The sequence below is a fragment of the Micropterus dolomieu genome, linkage group LG17, assembly GCF_021292245.1.
Source record: "Micropterus dolomieu isolate WLL.071019.BEF.003 ecotype Adirondacks linkage group LG17, ASM2129224v1, whole genome shotgun sequence".
Taxonomy (NCBI): Eukaryota; Metazoa; Chordata; class Actinopteri; order Centrarchiformes; family Centrarchidae; genus Micropterus; species Micropterus dolomieu.
The window spans coordinates 22,103,156-22,122,340 of record NC_060166.1 but is presented as its reverse complement, the minus strand read 5'-3'; the positions used below and the strand labels follow the sequence as shown (position 1 = coordinate 22,122,340).

General features: G+C 39.8%; 2 protein-coding genes across 2 annotated transcripts in view; one reads left to right on the top strand and one right to left on the bottom strand.

The window, feature by feature from the left end:
- Window positions 1–1,238: 1,238 nt before the first annotated feature.
- On the bottom strand, window positions 1,239–7,501 carry ccdc153 (coiled-coil domain containing 153). Its single transcript, XM_046073533.1, has 6 exons — window positions 5,788–7,501; window positions 5,622–5,690; window positions 4,250–4,369; window positions 3,929–4,021; window positions 3,686–3,816; window positions 1,239–1,833 (listed from the first exon to the last, which is right to left on the bottom strand). The coding sequence occupies exons 1-6, from the start codon at window positions 5,837–5,839 to the stop codon at window positions 1,705–1,707; spliced, it is 594 nt and encodes a 197-aa protein (XP_045929489.1). The 5' UTR covers window positions 5,840–7,501; the 3' UTR covers window positions 1,239–1,704.
- Window positions 6,277–19,185, top strand: part of cbl (Cbl proto-oncogene, E3 ubiquitin protein ligase) — a 44,525-nt gene continuing 31,616 nt past the window's right edge. The window contains exons 1-2 of the mRNA XM_046073532.1: window positions 6,277–7,164; window positions 12,237–12,484. Coding sequence (XP_045929488.1) covers window positions 7,018–7,164; window positions 12,237–12,484 — 395 coding nt within the window. The 5' untranslated portion in view covers window positions 6,277–7,017. The remainder of the gene's footprint in view (window positions 7,165–12,236; window positions 12,485–19,185) is intronic.

The window sequence follows — 19,185 nt, the reverse complement described above, 5'->3', positions numbered from 1 at the left end:
ATTTATCTGAGCAAATGCATCAATGACAGACAGATGACAAGAAAAATGTTTGCAGGGTTCAAATTAGAATGAGTTCATAAGGCATGTGTAGCATGGACAAAACCTGTAGAAAATATGTTTATACACCTTAGGAATATACTTCTTACTACCAGGAATGGAAAGTATTGTAACTAAGTACAGTACTAAGTATTCTTCTTATGTAACATTCCATGCTACTTTATACTTATACTCTACTGCATCTCAGAGGAAAATATTGTGGCTTCATGTCATACATAAAAATATTTAATATGCAATAAGTGGCATTGTTAAAGCTTGCTACCCCTCAAAGAAAAGCAGTGTCTAGTGGGGCCCCTTGTCAGAGGTTGCAGATGTCTGTGGGTTGTTCATAGTCCCACCAAAGAAACATTTCCCCTCTAAAGCTGGTAATACTTATGTACTTCTACTTAATTAGATTTTAAATTAATTTACTGGGTTCTTTTTACCCCACTGTCTACTATGGAGTATTTTTATAGTAACTTTTCCATAAGGAAAATATTACTGTAAAGCACAAATAGATAATCTTTGTGCGTTCCCCCACTGACAGGTGCACTATGCTGATCTCATTTTGGGCCCTGGGATGACGGCAGTGAACCCCATTAAACCCTACACAAACAGAAACACATACCCACTGAAGGCAATAACTCCTTGTGGTTTGAGGAGAAAATATTGCTCTCCCTCTTGAGTTCCTGTGTTAATTGGTCGTTAGAGCACAGAATTTCTTAATCCCAGAGTAAATGATTCATTACCTCACAGATGAGAGGCTAAAAACGTTGCACTGGGCCATGAAAAAGACGCCCAAATGACAACCTTGGAAGTAAAAATCTGTTTATCTGGCTCCCTGCAGAGGAAGTTGAGTTTTATCCATGCTGGGCAGCTAAATCATATTTCCTGCATCATTAGAGGTTATTTAGCCTTTTTTAATCATTGTGTATTGTCTGTTGTTAGTTTACCTCTGATTGAACATTACTTTGTATAGGTTAACTTTCTTATTTTTTCTTTCCCAGGATTCCTGTTTTGTCATAGTTGCGGATTGAATGAAAACACTGCAGTGTATTGTTGGTGTTGGTGTATTGTGGTGGTAATGTAATCTCTTACGTGTCTGTGGCTCATGTGGCCAGTTTCACCTTACGCTTTCTTGCCTGTTACCATATGGCCTCTAGTCCACTGACTCCGCATAAAAGACAACAGTGGTTGCCAGCTTTGCTTAACATGCCTACATGTTGTAAGGTCATGATCGTCTTTACTGCTGTTTATCTACAGTACAGTATCATTCATTTCATACAATGTTAGCGTAGACCTCACATACTTTTATTTGGCTTTTAAGGCATGTCTTGTTTTAAAGAAAGAACAAAGTATGCCATGTATTTACACATATAAAATACAGAATACATACTATAATATTAAAAAAGGATATTCAAGCCACCATCTCATTTGCTACATCTAGTGGGCATTACACAACATTACAGACACTACATGGTGAACTGCTGAATACTTGCATAGATAACTCAAAATATTATATACATCCATCCATCGGTGTGTTAGGCATACTAAATTTTGAGTTGCAGAGATGCAATGGTCTGATCAAACACAATCAAGTTGTGGATGCAACATTAAACAAATGTGTCTCGCCGAGAGGAGCGACACATTTGTAAGGGGCCTATCTTTTTAGCTGTCCAGTGCATTCAAGCCAAACTCAGAGAGCAGTTCCTTGTAGTTTTGATGAAGGGTTGTGTTCTTGTCCGCCCGCCCCTGTCGAGTCACAGACAGCTGGGAAGTTAGGCTGTCTAGAGTCTCCTGTGGGAAAATATCAGTGAAAATGAGATGCAAGCCAAAATTTTCCCTTTAAATCACCCAGTTATCCAATCTGATACCCCCCCCCCCCCCAACCACCTTTAACTCTGATGAGTGAGCTGGTGGAGAAGAGGCATAATTACATTCCGTGTCATACTAGGAGCAAGAGAAATAATGATAATTACATATCAAAACCGTAGTTCTGTAATCACAGGCTGATCCCTTTAACAGGGCTCCAGGCTTGACCACTTGTCTTTGAAGATCTTTGCACTGAAAATGCTCATGTGCTGTCTCTGCTCAGCCAATTAAAGCGTACCTATAAAAAGCCAATACTGACCCCTTTCCTCATCCATTATATCTTTATAGAAATTTGCTATTTTACAACCTGAATCTTATTTTCCTTGTTTGAATTAATATACTGGACCTATAGGTTAGCATAACATTGTTCATCATGATAGTGTATAGTGTAAACCTGAGCACTTAACACTCGCCACTTGAAACTGCTCTACAACGGAGTCCAGTAGGACCAAAGAAATATGATCCTTAAACCAACAACAAAAGACCTTCCTGTGCTTCATTTTGTGCCTAGTTGTGCTGGCCAGATAACTTCTGACATCACACTGTGAACAAAACAGTGGCGTGCATCCAGGTCAACCTGCAGATTGACGTTCTGCGGCTCTGTAACGTCGGGGAGCCCTTCCAAAATATTGGTGCGCTAACTTTTAATGTTCACCTTTGCTCAGGTGTCCAAATACTTGCTTTTGACAGCTGAGTGAAGGCTGGACTATTTGTAACCTGTCTGAGGCTTGTCTGTTATCTCTACAGTGGTGGTGGTGAGTATGATGTTATGCTAACCTATAGGTTTGGTGGACAAAACTTTAACACTAGGGTTTAAAAAATAAATGACTGCTTTAAGTGAGTAGTGGAGCAGCAGGAAAGCTGATTACAGCGCTGCACCTGTTTTCACTATGCCATTTATAATATGTAGTTATCGTTCTGTTTGACATAGGCTTTGCCTTCTAACGGATCTGAAGAGCAAAACTTGATGACCCCTTGCTGTACTCTTATAGCCCTTTTATGTAGGATTGTAGGTAGTCACATTGGTGACTGAATAAAGACATAGGCTGCAAGAGTTCTCATTAGGACTGTCCCTTTATTCTATAAACAAGAGTTTTGCCATCAGAAATTTGAACGCTGGTCATCGTATAACAAATCTAAACACAGTGGCCTTAACTTGTGTAACTGGTCTCAGACTGGTCCGCCATTTTAGACCAAGTCATCTGCTCAGTGTCGTGTAATCGAGCAGACACAACTAAGTCAAAAGCCTGACTGTCACTAAAGAGAAACCACACCCCACCTGACCTGTCATTCAGAGTGTGGTGCGTGGCCTAGCTGACACATAGTTGGCATCAGCACAGTGCTCTGTGAGTCCCAAGCACCCTCATGTCACCACGCTCTCAGACACAGGGGGTCTCCTGTTGGCTTACTATTATTGGCTGGTTTCATAGCCTCACAGTAAAAGACAGAAACAGCCGGAACAGCATTGTTAAAATCTGTTCACCGTAGTTGCAAATTCTTTTTGCAACCAACACATCCTCCAGAATCATTGTTTGTGAATGTTTTGTTTGATCGTTTTATTGTAGTTATCAATACTCTTTATCAACCTCTTTATATTCCACATTTAGCTCTCTTGTATCATTTATTTCTTTTTTTGTATGTTAATGTGATTTTTTGTTCATGGGTACATTTTGTGCATGGGGCTTAAAAGATGTATGGTCAAAGCTGTTCGTGGCTGCCTCTTCAGACCATTTTGCACTACTAGCTTTAATTTGAATTGGCTTGTGTTGCAACTCACGTGCAGAATCTTCTCATAGTCTGTTTCCATTTTGTCCAGCTTGTGTTGGAGGTCAGCTATGGCGGCGCCCTTCTCCTGTTCCACCTGCTCGCGCTCTCTTTTCTCTTTTCTTAGTTCCTCCTGACAAAGAGCTAGACAAACAAATGCATACTGGCATGCCTTCACTTTTAATTTGGGAACTGACTGGCACTCCTATGTCTTTATTCATTTGAATATAGATGTTAAAATTAAATGTATCCATACCAAGTTCTTCTGTCAGCTGGCAGACCTCCTTCTCCAGCCCCTTTACCTTGTTGGCCACTTCTTGCTGCATGGTTTTATACTGGCGACTGAGGTCTAGAATGACATTTGTGTCAACGATGTCAGACTTCACTGCTGATTCACTTTGTAAGGCTTATGCAGAAATCAGCTTAGGCACACAGCTAATTAGACTTTTTGTTCCTCAAAAATTACCCTAACCTTGGCAAACACGCCCCCTGTCCTCACTCCCAAAGGGATCCACGCTTTATCTCAGGTTATTAAAAGGGAGCCTAATTGTCAATTCATGCCTCGCCTGTACCATACCAGAGTTGACATCCCTGTGGTCTTGTCTCTCGTGCTGCAGCTTCTGCTCCATGTCTCTCATGCGTCTCCACAGGTCAGATCTATCGGACTGGACCTTTATTACAGACTCACACTGTGAAGCTGTTGTAATCACACAAACACGTGCATGCATGAATGTACACACCAGTTGTGGAATAGTTTTTTTCTTAAGCAGAGGTGACAATAACCATCCAATTACAGTTCTGTTGTCAATATTTTAATATGGTAAACTAAAGCCTTATAAGTAAAACATGCTCAAGTATCCAATCCAATCTATCTTTCACTGGTGGGTGAAGAATTCAGATCCTTCATTTCAAGTAGTGCAACTACCAACAATACATTCCAAGTAAAAGTCCTGCAATCAAAATCTTACTCAAATACAGTAAATGTATTATTAGCTAAATATACGCAAGTAAAAGTTCTGATGCAGAAACATTGCAGCTTTGACTGAACTACATTACTGGATATCACTGTATCAATACATGTGTGAGTAGCATTTTACTGCTGTGGTTGGGCAAGGTGGTGCTGATTTTAACATTTTAATAGTATAATTTAAACTGATCATACAGTATGTTTTCTATATAAAGTCCTAATTAGCAAAGTAACTATAGCTGCCAAAACGTACAATATTTCCATCTAAAAAGTGGAAAGTATAGTATAAAATAGATGCACAGCACTTGAATAACTGCATTTAGTTAACTGCACTTACCACCACTGCTAGTTACGAATACTTCAAACAGTAACACCATAAGATGAATTTAGATTACAAAAGGACATATTCTCCCCTTTGAAATGTGCTCTGTGTATTTTGTGTACTGAGTAAATGTACATATATTTCTCTTGGTAAAATTAGTGTGATGGACTGATAGTAAAAAGACATGGAACATGGTAATATTATGGCGATTACTCAGTTAATTAACTAGTCATACAAGAGTGAATTAACTACCAACTATCAGTATGATAACTGAGCAATTGTATATGTCGTATATCAAGTAAAATGGCCAAAGTCTTGGTTTTGTATTATTTTAAATTCAAAATACAAAAGTCTGTCATTTTCTGACATTTAATAGATTAAATGATTTATAAATTATTTTTAAAAAAAGATCAAATAATGAATCAATAATAAAATAATCATTAGCAGCCCTATGGTACATCAGACATTAGCAGAACAGCGTAAGACATAACAGAGTGTAGATTTGTGCTCTTAAAACTTTAATAGGAGTGTAATTTATCAGTTTGCCCCTGGATGTATAATGTATGTATGGTGTATAATGACTAAAACATTATATAGTTGGGCTAATCATAGCCCACATTACATAATGTTAAAGCAACTAAACTTAAAATTTCTGCTCACCAATGTGATCCTGTAGGATGGCTATATCCAGAATACTGCGCTTATACTTCACTTCTAAGTCATTTTCACCTGCAACAAGACAAGAATATTTCTAGAAAATGCAGGATTAGGCATCACAAAAGCAAAAAATAAATAAAAAATAGAATAATCTCATAAGCAAAGTTACTTTTTTCTGGTTTCTTCATGGAGGTCTTTTTTGTTTTTTTCTTTGGAGTCATGTTTGCTTGCTGTGAAGCTGCCTGTTCAGACCTACACACTCACAGGACTCTCTCACTACATACAGGGGGTGAGCCTTTGTTGCATGGTACTGGTTGCTGTGTGAGTTGCCTTGGCCACTGACTGTCTAACTTGATTGATAGTTGATTGACTTTAACAACAGCCAATCACAACTTGACTGGGGCACCCCTGCCCATATCCACAGACTATGTAATTGGATCCTTACTTTTATTGAGACATGTCAAAGCGTCCTTTGTGGTCAGGGTGACCAAGGCCAGCGCTGCGAGAATTCAAGGCTGCATTCAGCATCCCTTCACCGTTGTATGAATGCTGTACAGACAGAGGCGCGCACCCGACTACATTCATAGTTCGTGAACGCGCACATGGAAGGCGTGGAGTTTGGGGGGGTGAACGGAAGGGGACGTACAGGAAAGGGCTGCGCATATACGTCACAGCGGGTTGGAGAGGACAAGAAAAATACTGGGCTATGTTAATTCCTACAATATTTATTCACCCATGGTCCTCCTGTGTATGCCCATGAAGCTTTCGCAGTTTTAAGTGCAACTTCCTCTCGTCAGTCAGTGGTGTCGTGTGCGCCTCACAGCCCGCAGAGGAGTTCTGACACTGTCACACAGTCACTGAACTTCCCGTCAAGACACAGCACTGGCGAAAAGAGCTGCTGCTGCTGCTGACAAAAAAAGGGAAACGACATCGGGTGGTGTCAAGAGGAGAGAGGACACACTCCAGTCCACAAGGCTCCTGGGCAGAGAAACGGTGCCATTGTCCTCCAGCTGAGGGCGAACAGAGAGGCAGGTCTGGTGCTCTGTTAATTAGCCTGCGTGGGTCCCTGCAGAGAGAGACAAGAGAGCAGCGCAGCTAGCTGCAGCACAGAGAGGCTTGCACGGGGTGTGAGTGACTGAGGGGCTAGTTTTATCCACAATAGGGACATTTATCTGACAAACTGATGTTAGGTTTACTGATGGGTGCGTTTATCCGATAGTCACCCCTCTACCCCCCATTCGGACCCTGGCTCGGATTCGCCACTCGGGCGCTGTCCTCGCCGGGGGGTGCCGGATCACCATCTCCCGGTCCAGCTAACTGAAGTCAGCGGTTCGGTCCCCCTGACCCCTGTCCTGCCCTGTCTGTCTGCCGCTCTGGCCATCCCTAGCCGAGCCCGAACATGGCAGGGAACCTGAAGAAAGGCGGGGGGCTCATCGGAATGATGAAGGATGCCTTCCAGCCACACCACCACCACCTCCACTCCCATCACCAGCCCGGGGCCGTGGACAAAAAGACAGTGGAGAAATGCTGGAAACTGATGGACAAGGTTTGTGAGTGAATGGTCAACGTTAACTAGCCGTTAACGTTAACGTTAGCTAACGCGTTGAATTCTCAGGGCGACTGCCAGCTAACCGCAGCTAACTAGCGATAAAGCTAGCTAATCTTCACATCCTGTTGGTCTTATGTTAGCTAGTTCGCTGGGAGAAGACATGGTTAACGTTAGCTAACATGAGCTAATTTGCTAACTTCAACAGTATTGTTTTGTACCGTGTGTGCCAGGCTCCCTCGCAACACTTTAAATGACATACTTTTAAAGCACTGTAACATTAACGTTAGCCAACGGACAGAGCAAGGGTTTCTTGAACACATCAGTTTGTTAATGCTGTGCCACTTTGACTAGTTGTCAGTCCGTGGTGTATCTAGCTTGTTTGACCCCGTGTATGTAACGTTACTACGATGTATCGTAAACATTAGCATTAAAAGAAGGTAGAGTGGGCGTATAGAGAATGCTATGCAGGAATTGAATGTAGCCATGTTATGGCAGTTTACTGAAATTACAGGGACTGCTAGCACTCTTAACAGAGTCTCCTGCACACTGTTGCTGACATCTCTTCAGTCAACGGACTGTCATCCTTTGGAAACTGTAACAAAGCATTTAACTAGGCCAATTATGCTCTTTCACAGGGGAGACTCATTTCACAGCTTTACTTCTCGGAAACATCTGTAGCAGTTTGACCCCCAGTTTCCTGTGAGATTCGCACAGCAATATCGTAATTGAATAGGAAGACAAGACACACTATTGTGTCTCCTCTTCCTCTTTGAGGCCTTAGTTTAGAGCTCTGATGATATGAGACCATGTCCTCTTTACAAAGCTATTATCAAGAAACCACATTCCAGTTTATTTGGCTCCATTAGCATATGTGGTAGATTGTGTGCAGCATTTCTAACTTTCTAACTTAATTTTTTCCTTCTGTGAATATTAAGCGCTCTTCCAGAAGCTGTTTCTGTCTTTCTGATTATTAAGTGCAACCCAGACAAGATGACTGTGCAGCTGATGTTAAACCACTTAAACCAGTCACTTTTTCAGTTTACAGTATGAGAATATTTTACCTTTTCTGACCCACTAAAACAGTTGAGGGGCAGCACCAGCAAGTTTGAAAAAAAAGAGCATCTTACCTTTGAAAAGACCAAAAGTATTTTTACTCCACCAGGTTGTTTAAAATAGCTGCAGAAATTTTGTTCAGCACTGTGTAAAGGAAAACCACAGCCCAACATATACTGTGGACCATCACTTGCCGAATAATAATGCAGTTTCACTTTGAAAAAACCTTCTGTGAAGGACTAAGTTAAATTTTATCAAAAGGATGAGACTAATTTCTCCCTTCAGAGTTGCCTACATTAGCTGTTCTTAATGCATTTAGCACCTTAATGAACAAATCCTTGCATTTAAGCTTTTCAGTCAAAAATGTCATTTGTGATGACCTGTCCAAAGAATGTGTTCTTATTTCAATTCACTGCATCAAGTTTAAACTTCTTAAAATGAAAATGTAACCATTTTGTTTAACCATTAGGTGTTGCCTTACTGTCTCTGCTGTTCCATTGCTACATGCTTCAGGGTAATTAGCTATTCATTAATCCAAACCTGAAGTTGTAGACTGTTGAAAATCATCCAATCCAACAGCCATTAGGAAATATTGGCAATGATTAGTTTGTTTATTTAACCAGACACTTTAGCTGTTAACCACCAGTGAATTTCAGGTCATATTCCACCGTTATAGCTGGGGGAAGTTAACAATACTTTGCCCGTTATCTTATCCAACATTTTATTGTATTGTTAGGCTTGTGCGAGCGTAGATGTCAAATACAACGTCAGTGTTACTTTCAAAGTGGTCTCATGCTGTTTTTGGAGTATAAATACATAATTCAGTTGCACAACATAGTTTGTCATCAGACTTTCTTGCAGAAACATTATCCATATTGTGAAATTGAAAACTTTCTGGGAATTGACAAGTAGTCTTTTTGCTTGGATTTTCTAGACCGAGATCTCTGAGCTCTGCAGACAAAAAAGGAAGCCCAAATTGCTTGTGTACAGCTAATGTCTAACGGCCAACTCTCCTTCAAGCAGGTGGAACTTGATGTACAAAAACTGTCAGGTATAGGATCAGCAAGGAGAGACTGACACAGAGGGAAACAGTGGGCAGGAATGCAGTTTAGCTTGAAGGGAGTCAACATTTTACTTACAGTAGCATTGATTGATGTTGACGTCAGCCAGTTGTGGTGGCCTTGTACGTGCATTTAGGTACGTGTGTTTGGCTGAGTTATGGGTATGTGTATTAGCCTGGTAGATGATAACGTTAGTGGCGTAACCTTGGCAACAAGTCTTATCTGGTCTCAGACATAATCAGTAGACCTTCTGCATTTGGGTTAAAGGAATGAGTGAGCAGTGTTGGTCTTGATACCGAAGGCATATTAGCTGTCAGTTCTTTGCTGATGTAGTCAAATGAAAAATTGTCTCTCACCCTGATATCAACTACAAGCAAATTATCCAAAATACACAGATGATACAAAAACAGTAGAAGCACAGTCCTTATAGTGTGCTACATACCATTCAGTAGAAGTTGGTTGAAGAGAAAATGTTAGTTGCATGTCCTAGTGTTTAAAACATCCATATTAGATCTTGTAATATCCAACCCAGCAGTGCTTTATGCACCTCAATATCCCATTGAAAACCACTATGCTATTTTAATGTTTAACTCCAAATACATATTTTAAAGTATTATATATGGACCTGAGGTCAGTGTACTGAAATATTTCACATGTGGCTTTACGCTCCATATCAGTAGGAAACTGATCTTTTTTAAAATTCAGACACACCAGTGAAGGCCCACATGCTAAAAACATTTTGCATGTTGTGAAATCAGTACTGCTTAAAATATCCTACTGGTCAAGTGTGACCCCATTCTTTTTGAGTGGCATCCGATACAGCGACGATGAGCCGACCGGTCTGAGCGCAGTGGCCCATTTACAAACTGAGATCGAATATTCTGAAAATGGTATATACTCAGTATATGAGGCATGATACAATTTAACTTTATTAGATGTTCCTTGAAGTCAGATCCCTCAGGTGTGTAGGGAATGATAATAATGACGAATAATTAAATATTAATCTGTGGATGGTGAAAGGGGACCTGATAAACTGTATCAAAAATAATTGATAATTGATATTGTTTGATTTTTATTTTTTTTTATACTGAAAACATATATGTAGTGGATCAATATTTAGATATGTGTACATTTAAACCTGTTTTTGATAAAATTCAGATGCGGAAAATGAACTATCATGTTATACCTAAGGATTAAGCAAATAGCTTTGTTTCTGTCAGAGGGGTTTTGGTGTAGAAACAAAATAAATGTCACCATGGCACAGATTCATATGTTTGCAGAATATTTATTCATGAATTTAAAAGTCAGTTTCTATACTACTGATGGTCGTTGATAAATCTACATGGCTTCAGAGCTACAACAGTTAGAAGTTGATTATAAGATGTCCTTCCGAGTCTTATTTTCCCATAATGACAAACCGATGGCTCCCAAAAAGAAGAGGCAAGGAAATTCAAACCGACATTCTTGTAATACTACTCGTGTTTCTTTCTAACATTCATGATTAGTAGACAATAATTTGGCCGGGTCTACAAAAGAATGAGCCATGTCCTGTTGCACATGCAATTGTTGGGTCACGGTTGAAGCTGACAGCCCAGCTCTATGTCAGCTCAGGTTCAAATCAGGATGTGAGATCCTGCATTTTTGAGTGGAAGTGTAGTTTTGTGCTTCCACAACCACACACACAAAGTTAGACTTCAATGCAGTGGTAAATATGACTCCAACCAGGTCCATGTACAGATATTAATGTCCGTGTGAATGTTGCCTGTCCGCCAATGTCTTTTGTAATGGTCAGCGAAGTGACTCAGACACTGTGCAGCCGCATTATGGTGAGATGGGTGAGGAAAGGTTGAACATTAATGAGGATGTAACTTGTTTTCATACAGTCTGGGGAACATTTTTGCCTGGAGCACGTAGTTGATTTCTCTAAATTTCCTTGTTTTATAAAGCAATCTAATAGAAAATTATCTCCCTGCTCACCCACTGCAGAATTCCCCCTCTGTTTTGTCAATGATTGACGTTAGTCAGGCTGTTCAAATAGAAGCTTCTGTCAGTAAAAACAGGCTTTTGTGTTTTTTAGTTTCTTTCTTTTCTTTTCTTTCTTTTGTACTTACAAAGTTTATTTTGTGATGTGTCACTGTAGTTGAAGTTCACGTCCACGTTGTCAGTGCTTCAGCCGTTCAAATTTGCAGGAAACCACCAGAATTTGTATTTTTAAGGCAGAAGTGGTATATGATGTGCAAATTGAGATGAGGAAGTTTAAACGTCAACTTCTCTAAACATGCTGAAGAAGTGGAGAATCAGACTGTGGTGACCTATAGTTATTGACTTGGCAGTCACATAATGAGCTCTTAACATAGCTGCTCATGTCTACAAAACGATGGAAAATGAATAAGAAATGGGGATAATTAGCGTCACAGAAACCATGCGTAGATGAATGCAGATATGCCTTTGTCCTCTTCCACAGTTGTCTTTTTTGTATAGATACAAGAGGAAGTAGTGTGACAGTGGTGAAATAACTCATGATGCGTGATACCCAGTGTATTCCATCATATAATGTGGACAGTTACCACACTCTGAAAGCTCCGAGCTTGACTCTGACAAGGCTTTTTAGGGCCCTTGACTTTGTTGCCATTTTCCATTCTGCATGTCTTCCTTCTAGGCTCCCTGACAATATTCCGTTCCAAAGATAAGTGCTCTAATACAGAAAATATCTGTATTATGCAAGACTCTGTCTATAAGTTAATGTCTCACTGATTTACAGAATGAAAATGCATAGTGGCATTTTGGAGAACTTTCAGATATTCTTTCTCACTCACTCTCCTTTTACCTCCTTCTCGCCACCCTCTTTCTAACACATCTTCTGTCTTGCTTTCCTCTCATCTACCTTCTTTCTTGCACCCACTTCTTGTCTCTAACTGTATCTTATCTTCCCCCGCGCATCTTCTCTTTTTGCAGGTGGTGCGTCTATGCCAAAACCCCAAATTGGCTCTGAAGAACAGCCCCCCTTACATCCTGGACCTGCTGCCAGACACCTACCAGCACCTGCGCACCATCTTGTCTCGCTACGAGGGTAAAATGGAGACTCTGGGGGACAACGAGTACTTCCGGGTCTTCGTGGAGAACCTAACCAAGAAGACCAAGCAGACCATCAGCTTGTTTAAGGAGGGCAAGGAACGCATGTACGAGGAGAACTCACAACCCAGGTGAGTACAGTGGCTAAAAGTATGGCACCTAGTAATATTAAATGAGTGGATATTGTTCTAGAGGTGACTAATATGAAAATAGCCCAGTTTGGTTTCTCTTTTCTCTTCTCAAACCGTATTGCTGAGCCGTAGCGTTTTCTTTAATGAAGCCATCCGAAACGGGGGAATTAGTGGCGTGACGTCTTTGTGATAGCTGCTGTATCACAAAAGACTTCACACCTCATATTCATTCATTCCTCCTGAATAATTATGACTACACAGGCACAGAGTGAACAATTGCACCCATCCCCAGCCCCCAGGGCGGTTGTAGCTCAAGATGGAGAGAGGTGTTGTGGTTTGAACATGTGAGCATCTGTGGTCACAATGGCGCTTAATCTACAGCTGCCTGCCTGCCTGTCACTTTGTTTTTGTGTCTCTCTATCTCTACCATCTACTTGAACATTTTCTCTTCATGTAGCTGTCTAACTGTAATACTTTCTTTTTTTGAAAGCACTCTACGTCTCCGTCTCCATCTCTTTCCTCTTACAGTCAGTAATCTGCCTCCATCCCTCAGAAAACAGACATACAAGTGTATAGTCTGTGTGATAAGTAAGCAGTTGTCCTGTTTTATGTGTGAAGGGACTTGTAGAGAGTAGATATTCCTCATGTCTCCATTGTTTAAATAAATACCAAACGAGAGAGGGCATTCTTTTGAAGACAAAAGATACCACAGAAGACAAAATGGAGCTTCTCATAAGCACAAAGTTATTGATGTGGTAATGAGTAGAATCTCTGAGGGGCAGCCTTGCTGCTGGATGGAGCCGTTCCTACTTCTTTGCTTGAATCAGATGCCTTTTAGTTCACTGCATGCTTTGGGCAAATGCTGTCAGACATAGTTGTAACAGGCGTAATGTACAGTTATGTATGTTATGAAATAGTAAGTTAACCTTCGTTAGGTTTCCCTAGGGAGTCCGTCGCACAAGATGTGATGTGAGCCAGTATCAAATATTATCCCAATAAAGGCTTTCTCCAGATCTGCCTCTGGGCTGCTTGCTTCTCTTGCTGGCAGGGAAAAAGATGACTTGCAAAAGATTTTTTTTAAAACCCTTTTTGTGGTCCAGGCATCTTTTTATGTCTGGCTGCTGTAGCTGCTGTTGTCAGGAGCTTTCGGATTGGTCTGTCGGGCAGTTAGTGGATGTGGAAATGGTTGGACGGAAACTATCTCCTGAGTAGTTACTAGCAAATATGGACCTGAAATCGGGTTAATTCGTTTGCCAACTGTAGTATTTTTTTTTTATTTTTTTTTTTTACAAAGCTTCTATCGTAAATAGTTTAACAAAATCCTTAACGGACCTGATCGAAAAAAAAACGTTTACACAGCTTTGTGTTTTGCCTTGTTATAGATATTTGTCTGTGTTATTGTGTGCGTGTTGATAAAGCCTGGGAAGGCAAACATTTTCTTTTAAATTTTCATCATATTAAAAAAGTATTCAACTCGGAATACGTTGATACTGTTGTTTGAGCTGCTGTGTGGTCTTTGAAAGGAGCAGTCCATGTCCTTCACGGATAAATCAATGTTTATGCATAATGAGTCGAGTTGACAGTTGATAAATATTTATTGCATTTAACATTAGGATTTAACAGGTGATCCACTTCATCCTTGCAGAGAAGGTCAATTGCCATGAACAGGGAGTTGATGTGTAGCAGTGAAGACCTGACTGGAAGGTAGAGCCTTTTCCTTCCTCCTCTGTCACTGTAGTGTATTCTTTACATTTCTATTGAATCACCAGACACTTTGGTCATCTTAAGGCCTGTATGTTATTGGTGCTTCAGTTAATAGTAACAGAAATCTATCTAAATGTAGGTAAATGAGGTAAAGGTGTAAAATGAATGAGCTCTACAGCTTCAACTTCGTGACAAAATAAACTCTGGAGCAGAGCCAGCTGCGTTTGTGGTGTTGCTGTGTGTCCTTTAACAGGCTCATGTCATGACTTGGAGATTATTGGCAGAATAATGGACATGTCATAGCTTTCATTAGTTATTGCATTAGTTTTTTAAAAAGGGCCACTAAAACAGCTATAAATAAAGAATGAAGCTTTCTCTGATTTACAGGGTTGAGTCAGAAATGTCATGTTCAAAGACACTTTCTTCACCTAACCTGCTGTCTCTTGTTTAAACTATTTCTTGTTTTGAGAGAATAAGGTAATAGTTTTATCTAGCCAGTTGTAAGTGATACATCCTCATCTTGTTGCTCAGTTCCTCAGTGAGACTGTTGTTTCCCAGCTACCGTGACGGTAATCTTGCAGAAAGAAAACCCCCACTAAGGCAACCAGAAAGAAGAGGAAGCCTCTCTCTCAACCACCCATGTATTTAATATGAGCTGATAAAGTTGTTTTTAGTCCTTGTGCCATTTCTCTGTGAAATTTTCATCAATGCTTCACAGCGAAGGACTGCGTAGAAAGAAATTCCTGGTTTAAGCAGAGGAAACACACAGTAGCCAGGCATTACACACAAAGACTGCTATTGTTTGTGTGCAGAAGGCAGTGGCAGTGACACTAACCAATGGGTATCAGCCCACTTAAGAATGCTATAGAAGCAACCAATGACGTTGTACTGCTAGCGAGACTTGTATGTGGTTAGGCTGCAGCTGAGCTCAGCACATGGCTTAGACTTAAAAGTTGAACTGTGGGGATAAAGATAATCTTATTCCCTGAATGCAGAAGGAATAGTTTGATAAAAATGCTTTCACTGTGTTCTTCAAATTAGCCTTAATTAAAAATATGACAACATTGGCACTTATCATTCCCACCACTGTGACTTCACTTAGCATCAGCACTTGATAGCTGTTGACTTATAAGACGATGAACAGGACTCCACCGTGGCTTAATATTTTTTATATAGGGTGTAGGATCCGAGTGTTTCATGAGAGCCCTGAATGCAGCGTGGGTGGACATGCTGTGTTGTGATGCCGTACAGACTTATCCACAATGTCTTCTCCAGAGATTTAGACCCTCTGTTTATCTACCCGCCCCCTCCCACTCCCCATATGTTCCTCACAGATTGTTTAGCTTTAGAGATGAAGCAGAGTTGAGGTAGTATTGTAAAAGCTCGGGTTTGTTTTTTTTTTTGTTTAGCAGCAAGTCTGCTAAGCCTGGGTTTGACCTGCATAGAAGCGGAGTTGTGTGAGTAAGAGGTGCTGTGTATTTGCAATGTTTTTATGTAATTATGATGCAGGGTAAAGAGAAAGAAGTTCCATGTTGTTCACAGCAGAAGAGTGAGGATGAAAGTGAGTCTACTTAATTATTAACACTGACGGCCCATATTCAGTCAGAATCAACAGAACACAGCCAGCACTTCCTCCTTGTTTGGCTCACTTACTTCCTCTTCTGGCTTTACACACAGCCAAGACACTTTCTACTCAGAGTTGACACATACAGAAATTAGTTGGTTTTAATCGTCAGTTGTTCTTCTCCACCCATGTGTAGCAATTTTCTTTCTCTATTCTGAAGAAGATACTAACTAGAAAAATAAAATGCTACAATCCCAGGTTACCTTGTAAAATGGTTTGTTTTTGTTAGGCCAGAACCAGAGCTGAAACAGTTAACAATAAACATGAAATTAATCTAACTATTTGATAATTGATTAATCATTTAAGTCATTTTTTAAGCCAAAATGCCAAACATTTGCTCGTGCCAGATTCTTAAATGTGTTCTGCTTTTCTCTGTTTTATATCATTGTAAACTGAATATCGGTATTGTGTCTGTAAAAAGTGCAATTTGATGACACACATTGTACTCACCTTGGACATCTTGGGAAATTATGATGGGCGTATCTCGCAATTTTCTGACATTTTACAGACATGATGAGAAAATGGTTAGTTGCAGCTTTGTTGAACTGTTCCAGATCCAGGAAATGCCAATTGTAAGGCTGCAGCTAACAATTATTTTAATTATTGCAAAATTCTTTGTCTAGAATCAATGAATCAATTGTTATAAGCCTAACCAAATACACTTGTAGTTTGTAAAGTGAGAAAGAATAAAGTCGCTAACCCTGCGACTTTATTCTTTCTCACTTTACAAACTACAAGTGTTGCTGTATGAGAGTCTTACCTGAAGAGAGACTATGAAGTCGTCATTGTATGCGACACAAGCAATACAATATTATTAATGAAATTGTGTCGGACTTGGTGAATTTAGCGCGACAGTCTATGGAGGATACACATGTGACAACGTCCAGTTTTCAACACAATGTATATACAATATGGAAATAAGATTAATTGGATTACATTCACTGGAAGAATAGAACATGTTACATGTGTCCATTAAAAGTAAAAAAATAAATAAATAAAAAATGTTAGCAAAATGAATTAAAAATAATTAAATATTTTTGGATTTTAGGTAGCTGGAAAAAATTTTTATTAAATTAAATTTGTTGACTTTTTTGCTGTTTCATCACCATTTATAGCTGTTGACGGAGCATGCTCCCTGACGCCCCTAGAGGCTCTGAGGTCCACCCACCATAGTCCCACAAAATTCTGTGGGAAACACCGTATGACATGATCATATTTGAGAAGCTGAAACCAGTGAATGCTTGAAAAACGACTGAAACGATTGTTAATTAAAGTAGTTGCAAAATGGATTTTCAATTGGCTTGTTTTTTCCGCTCTACAAATGTGCACCAGCCACAAACCAAAGATGGCAGGCATTTAGCTGTGGCGGGAATAGTGAGTTGTAACTGCGGTCTCTTGATGAAAAGCTTTGCAAATTAGGTTTGGTTAATTGTTCTGTGTTGAGAAATGAGTGTGTCGACATGGTCTGAGTTTCTTCTTGGGTTTTAACACAGCTGCTTTGTCTGTAACCAGTGTGTAAATTTACTTATGGTCAGATAGGAAACTTAAAAGTTAAACATTGTACATCCTACAGTCTTTGAGCAGAGAAATACAGTAAGAAGGGTTGATCAATGTGTCCTCAGAAAAGCCCTTTAACCCTCCTCCTCCGTGGGTCTAACCGGATACAGCTTTGACCTCTTTTTGATCGTCTTCCTGGGCTAAGCTCCCCTTGCATCCTGACCACCGTTGATAGGTCCAGCTGGTCACAGGAAGTGGTGGGCTTATAGGCTGCAGGGTGATGCAACTGCACTGCGGGACAGTCTCCACTGCAGAAACTGACATGCAGGCTAATAATGTGTCATTTATTTGTAGAATGGGTGTATATGTCTCTTATGGACTTATTTTTACACACCTAATCTGTTGCTAGTGAAAGGCATTATGGCTGTTGGGTTTGTTTTACAGCGCTATAAGTACTCTCCACTAGAGCTGAGCAGTGTCAACATTTTCAGACCCTGAATGTTTTAGTCTTTTCTAAAACTGTTTTTATTATCACAGTAAGCATGATATAAGGTTGAACTCCTTTGGATTTGTAATATTTGAGGATGGTATTGCTCAGAATTTTGACAGAGCTTTGTGTAAAGCCAACATTATTAATAGAAAGCACTGCCAAACACAGCTTTGTTTGTCTGCATTTGTAATGTTTTATTACTGTGGTTTAAATTTTACCTCTTTCTTCCCAATGTTGTACGCATTAACAACATCTTCATACATGAAGAGTTAAAACAATTGGTCAATTAATCAATTAGTCAATTAACAGAAAAATACTGTAGTACAAACGATATTGATAACCAATTAATTGTTTTGACTTTTTTCTATTATTTGCCGCTGTTTTGTTTAATCTATCCTAGTAGACATTATAAACTGAATATCTTGGGCTTGTGGACTGTTGTTTGGATAAAACAAAACATTTAAAGATGTCACCTTAGGCACTGGGATAGAAATGTTCCCTATTATCTGACATTTTTAAGACTTAAAAATTGTTCGATGAATCAAGATAATAAGAATAATTGTTAGTTGAAGCGCAACTCGTGTTTTAATGAACAGTTTTGTCCACATATCATTTAGCCCCACACTCTTCACCTCTTTCTTTACTTGCTTCCATCATCCCCACCTTCCTTTACCGGAGTGTCACTCCAGTCCTTTGCACAATAGAAAAATGCATTCCAGACATGCTTCAGTGATATTTTTTACAATGGTCGGTAGTAACAACTTCCTCGAGCTCTACTTATTCAGCCTTCCTTGCAGCTCAACTACTGTTCAGGCTTTAGTGGCAGGTGCCACGAAGAGCCTTTCACCAAATAATGATTGATTGAACCATGATTTCTCTTTACTCTACATGACAACATTCAGTTGTTTTTATAAATATTTAGTAGTTACTGTGTAAAATGTGCATACTTGTTAGAACATTGAAGTGCTAACTGCAAAGATGAACATTGAGTGTGTTTTACTCCACTATTTTTATCTAACATTCAATATTATTGTTAGTTTCCTTTATAGTGCAAACCACTTTTCAATTTATTCTAGGTTTAGAAATTGCCAAGGAACCGTGTTAGTGTCTTTATCTGAAACATGGTGGTGGTTGTGGTGGTGAAACATGCACACTTTCAGTGGGTCGGGACAGGTGCTTGGCGCTGTTGTGTCTAGTGCCACTACAAAGATACTAGCTGCTGTTTCTACTTGTGACAGCACCTGGCTGTCTGTACATGAGTGTTTTGATATAATTCTCAGTTTTAAATATTTTAGCTCGGGGCACATCTTGTTAATGCTATCAACTCTAGACAAAAAGATGACAGTATGACATTCATTCTGCAGCTGTATACAGTAAAGTGCTTCT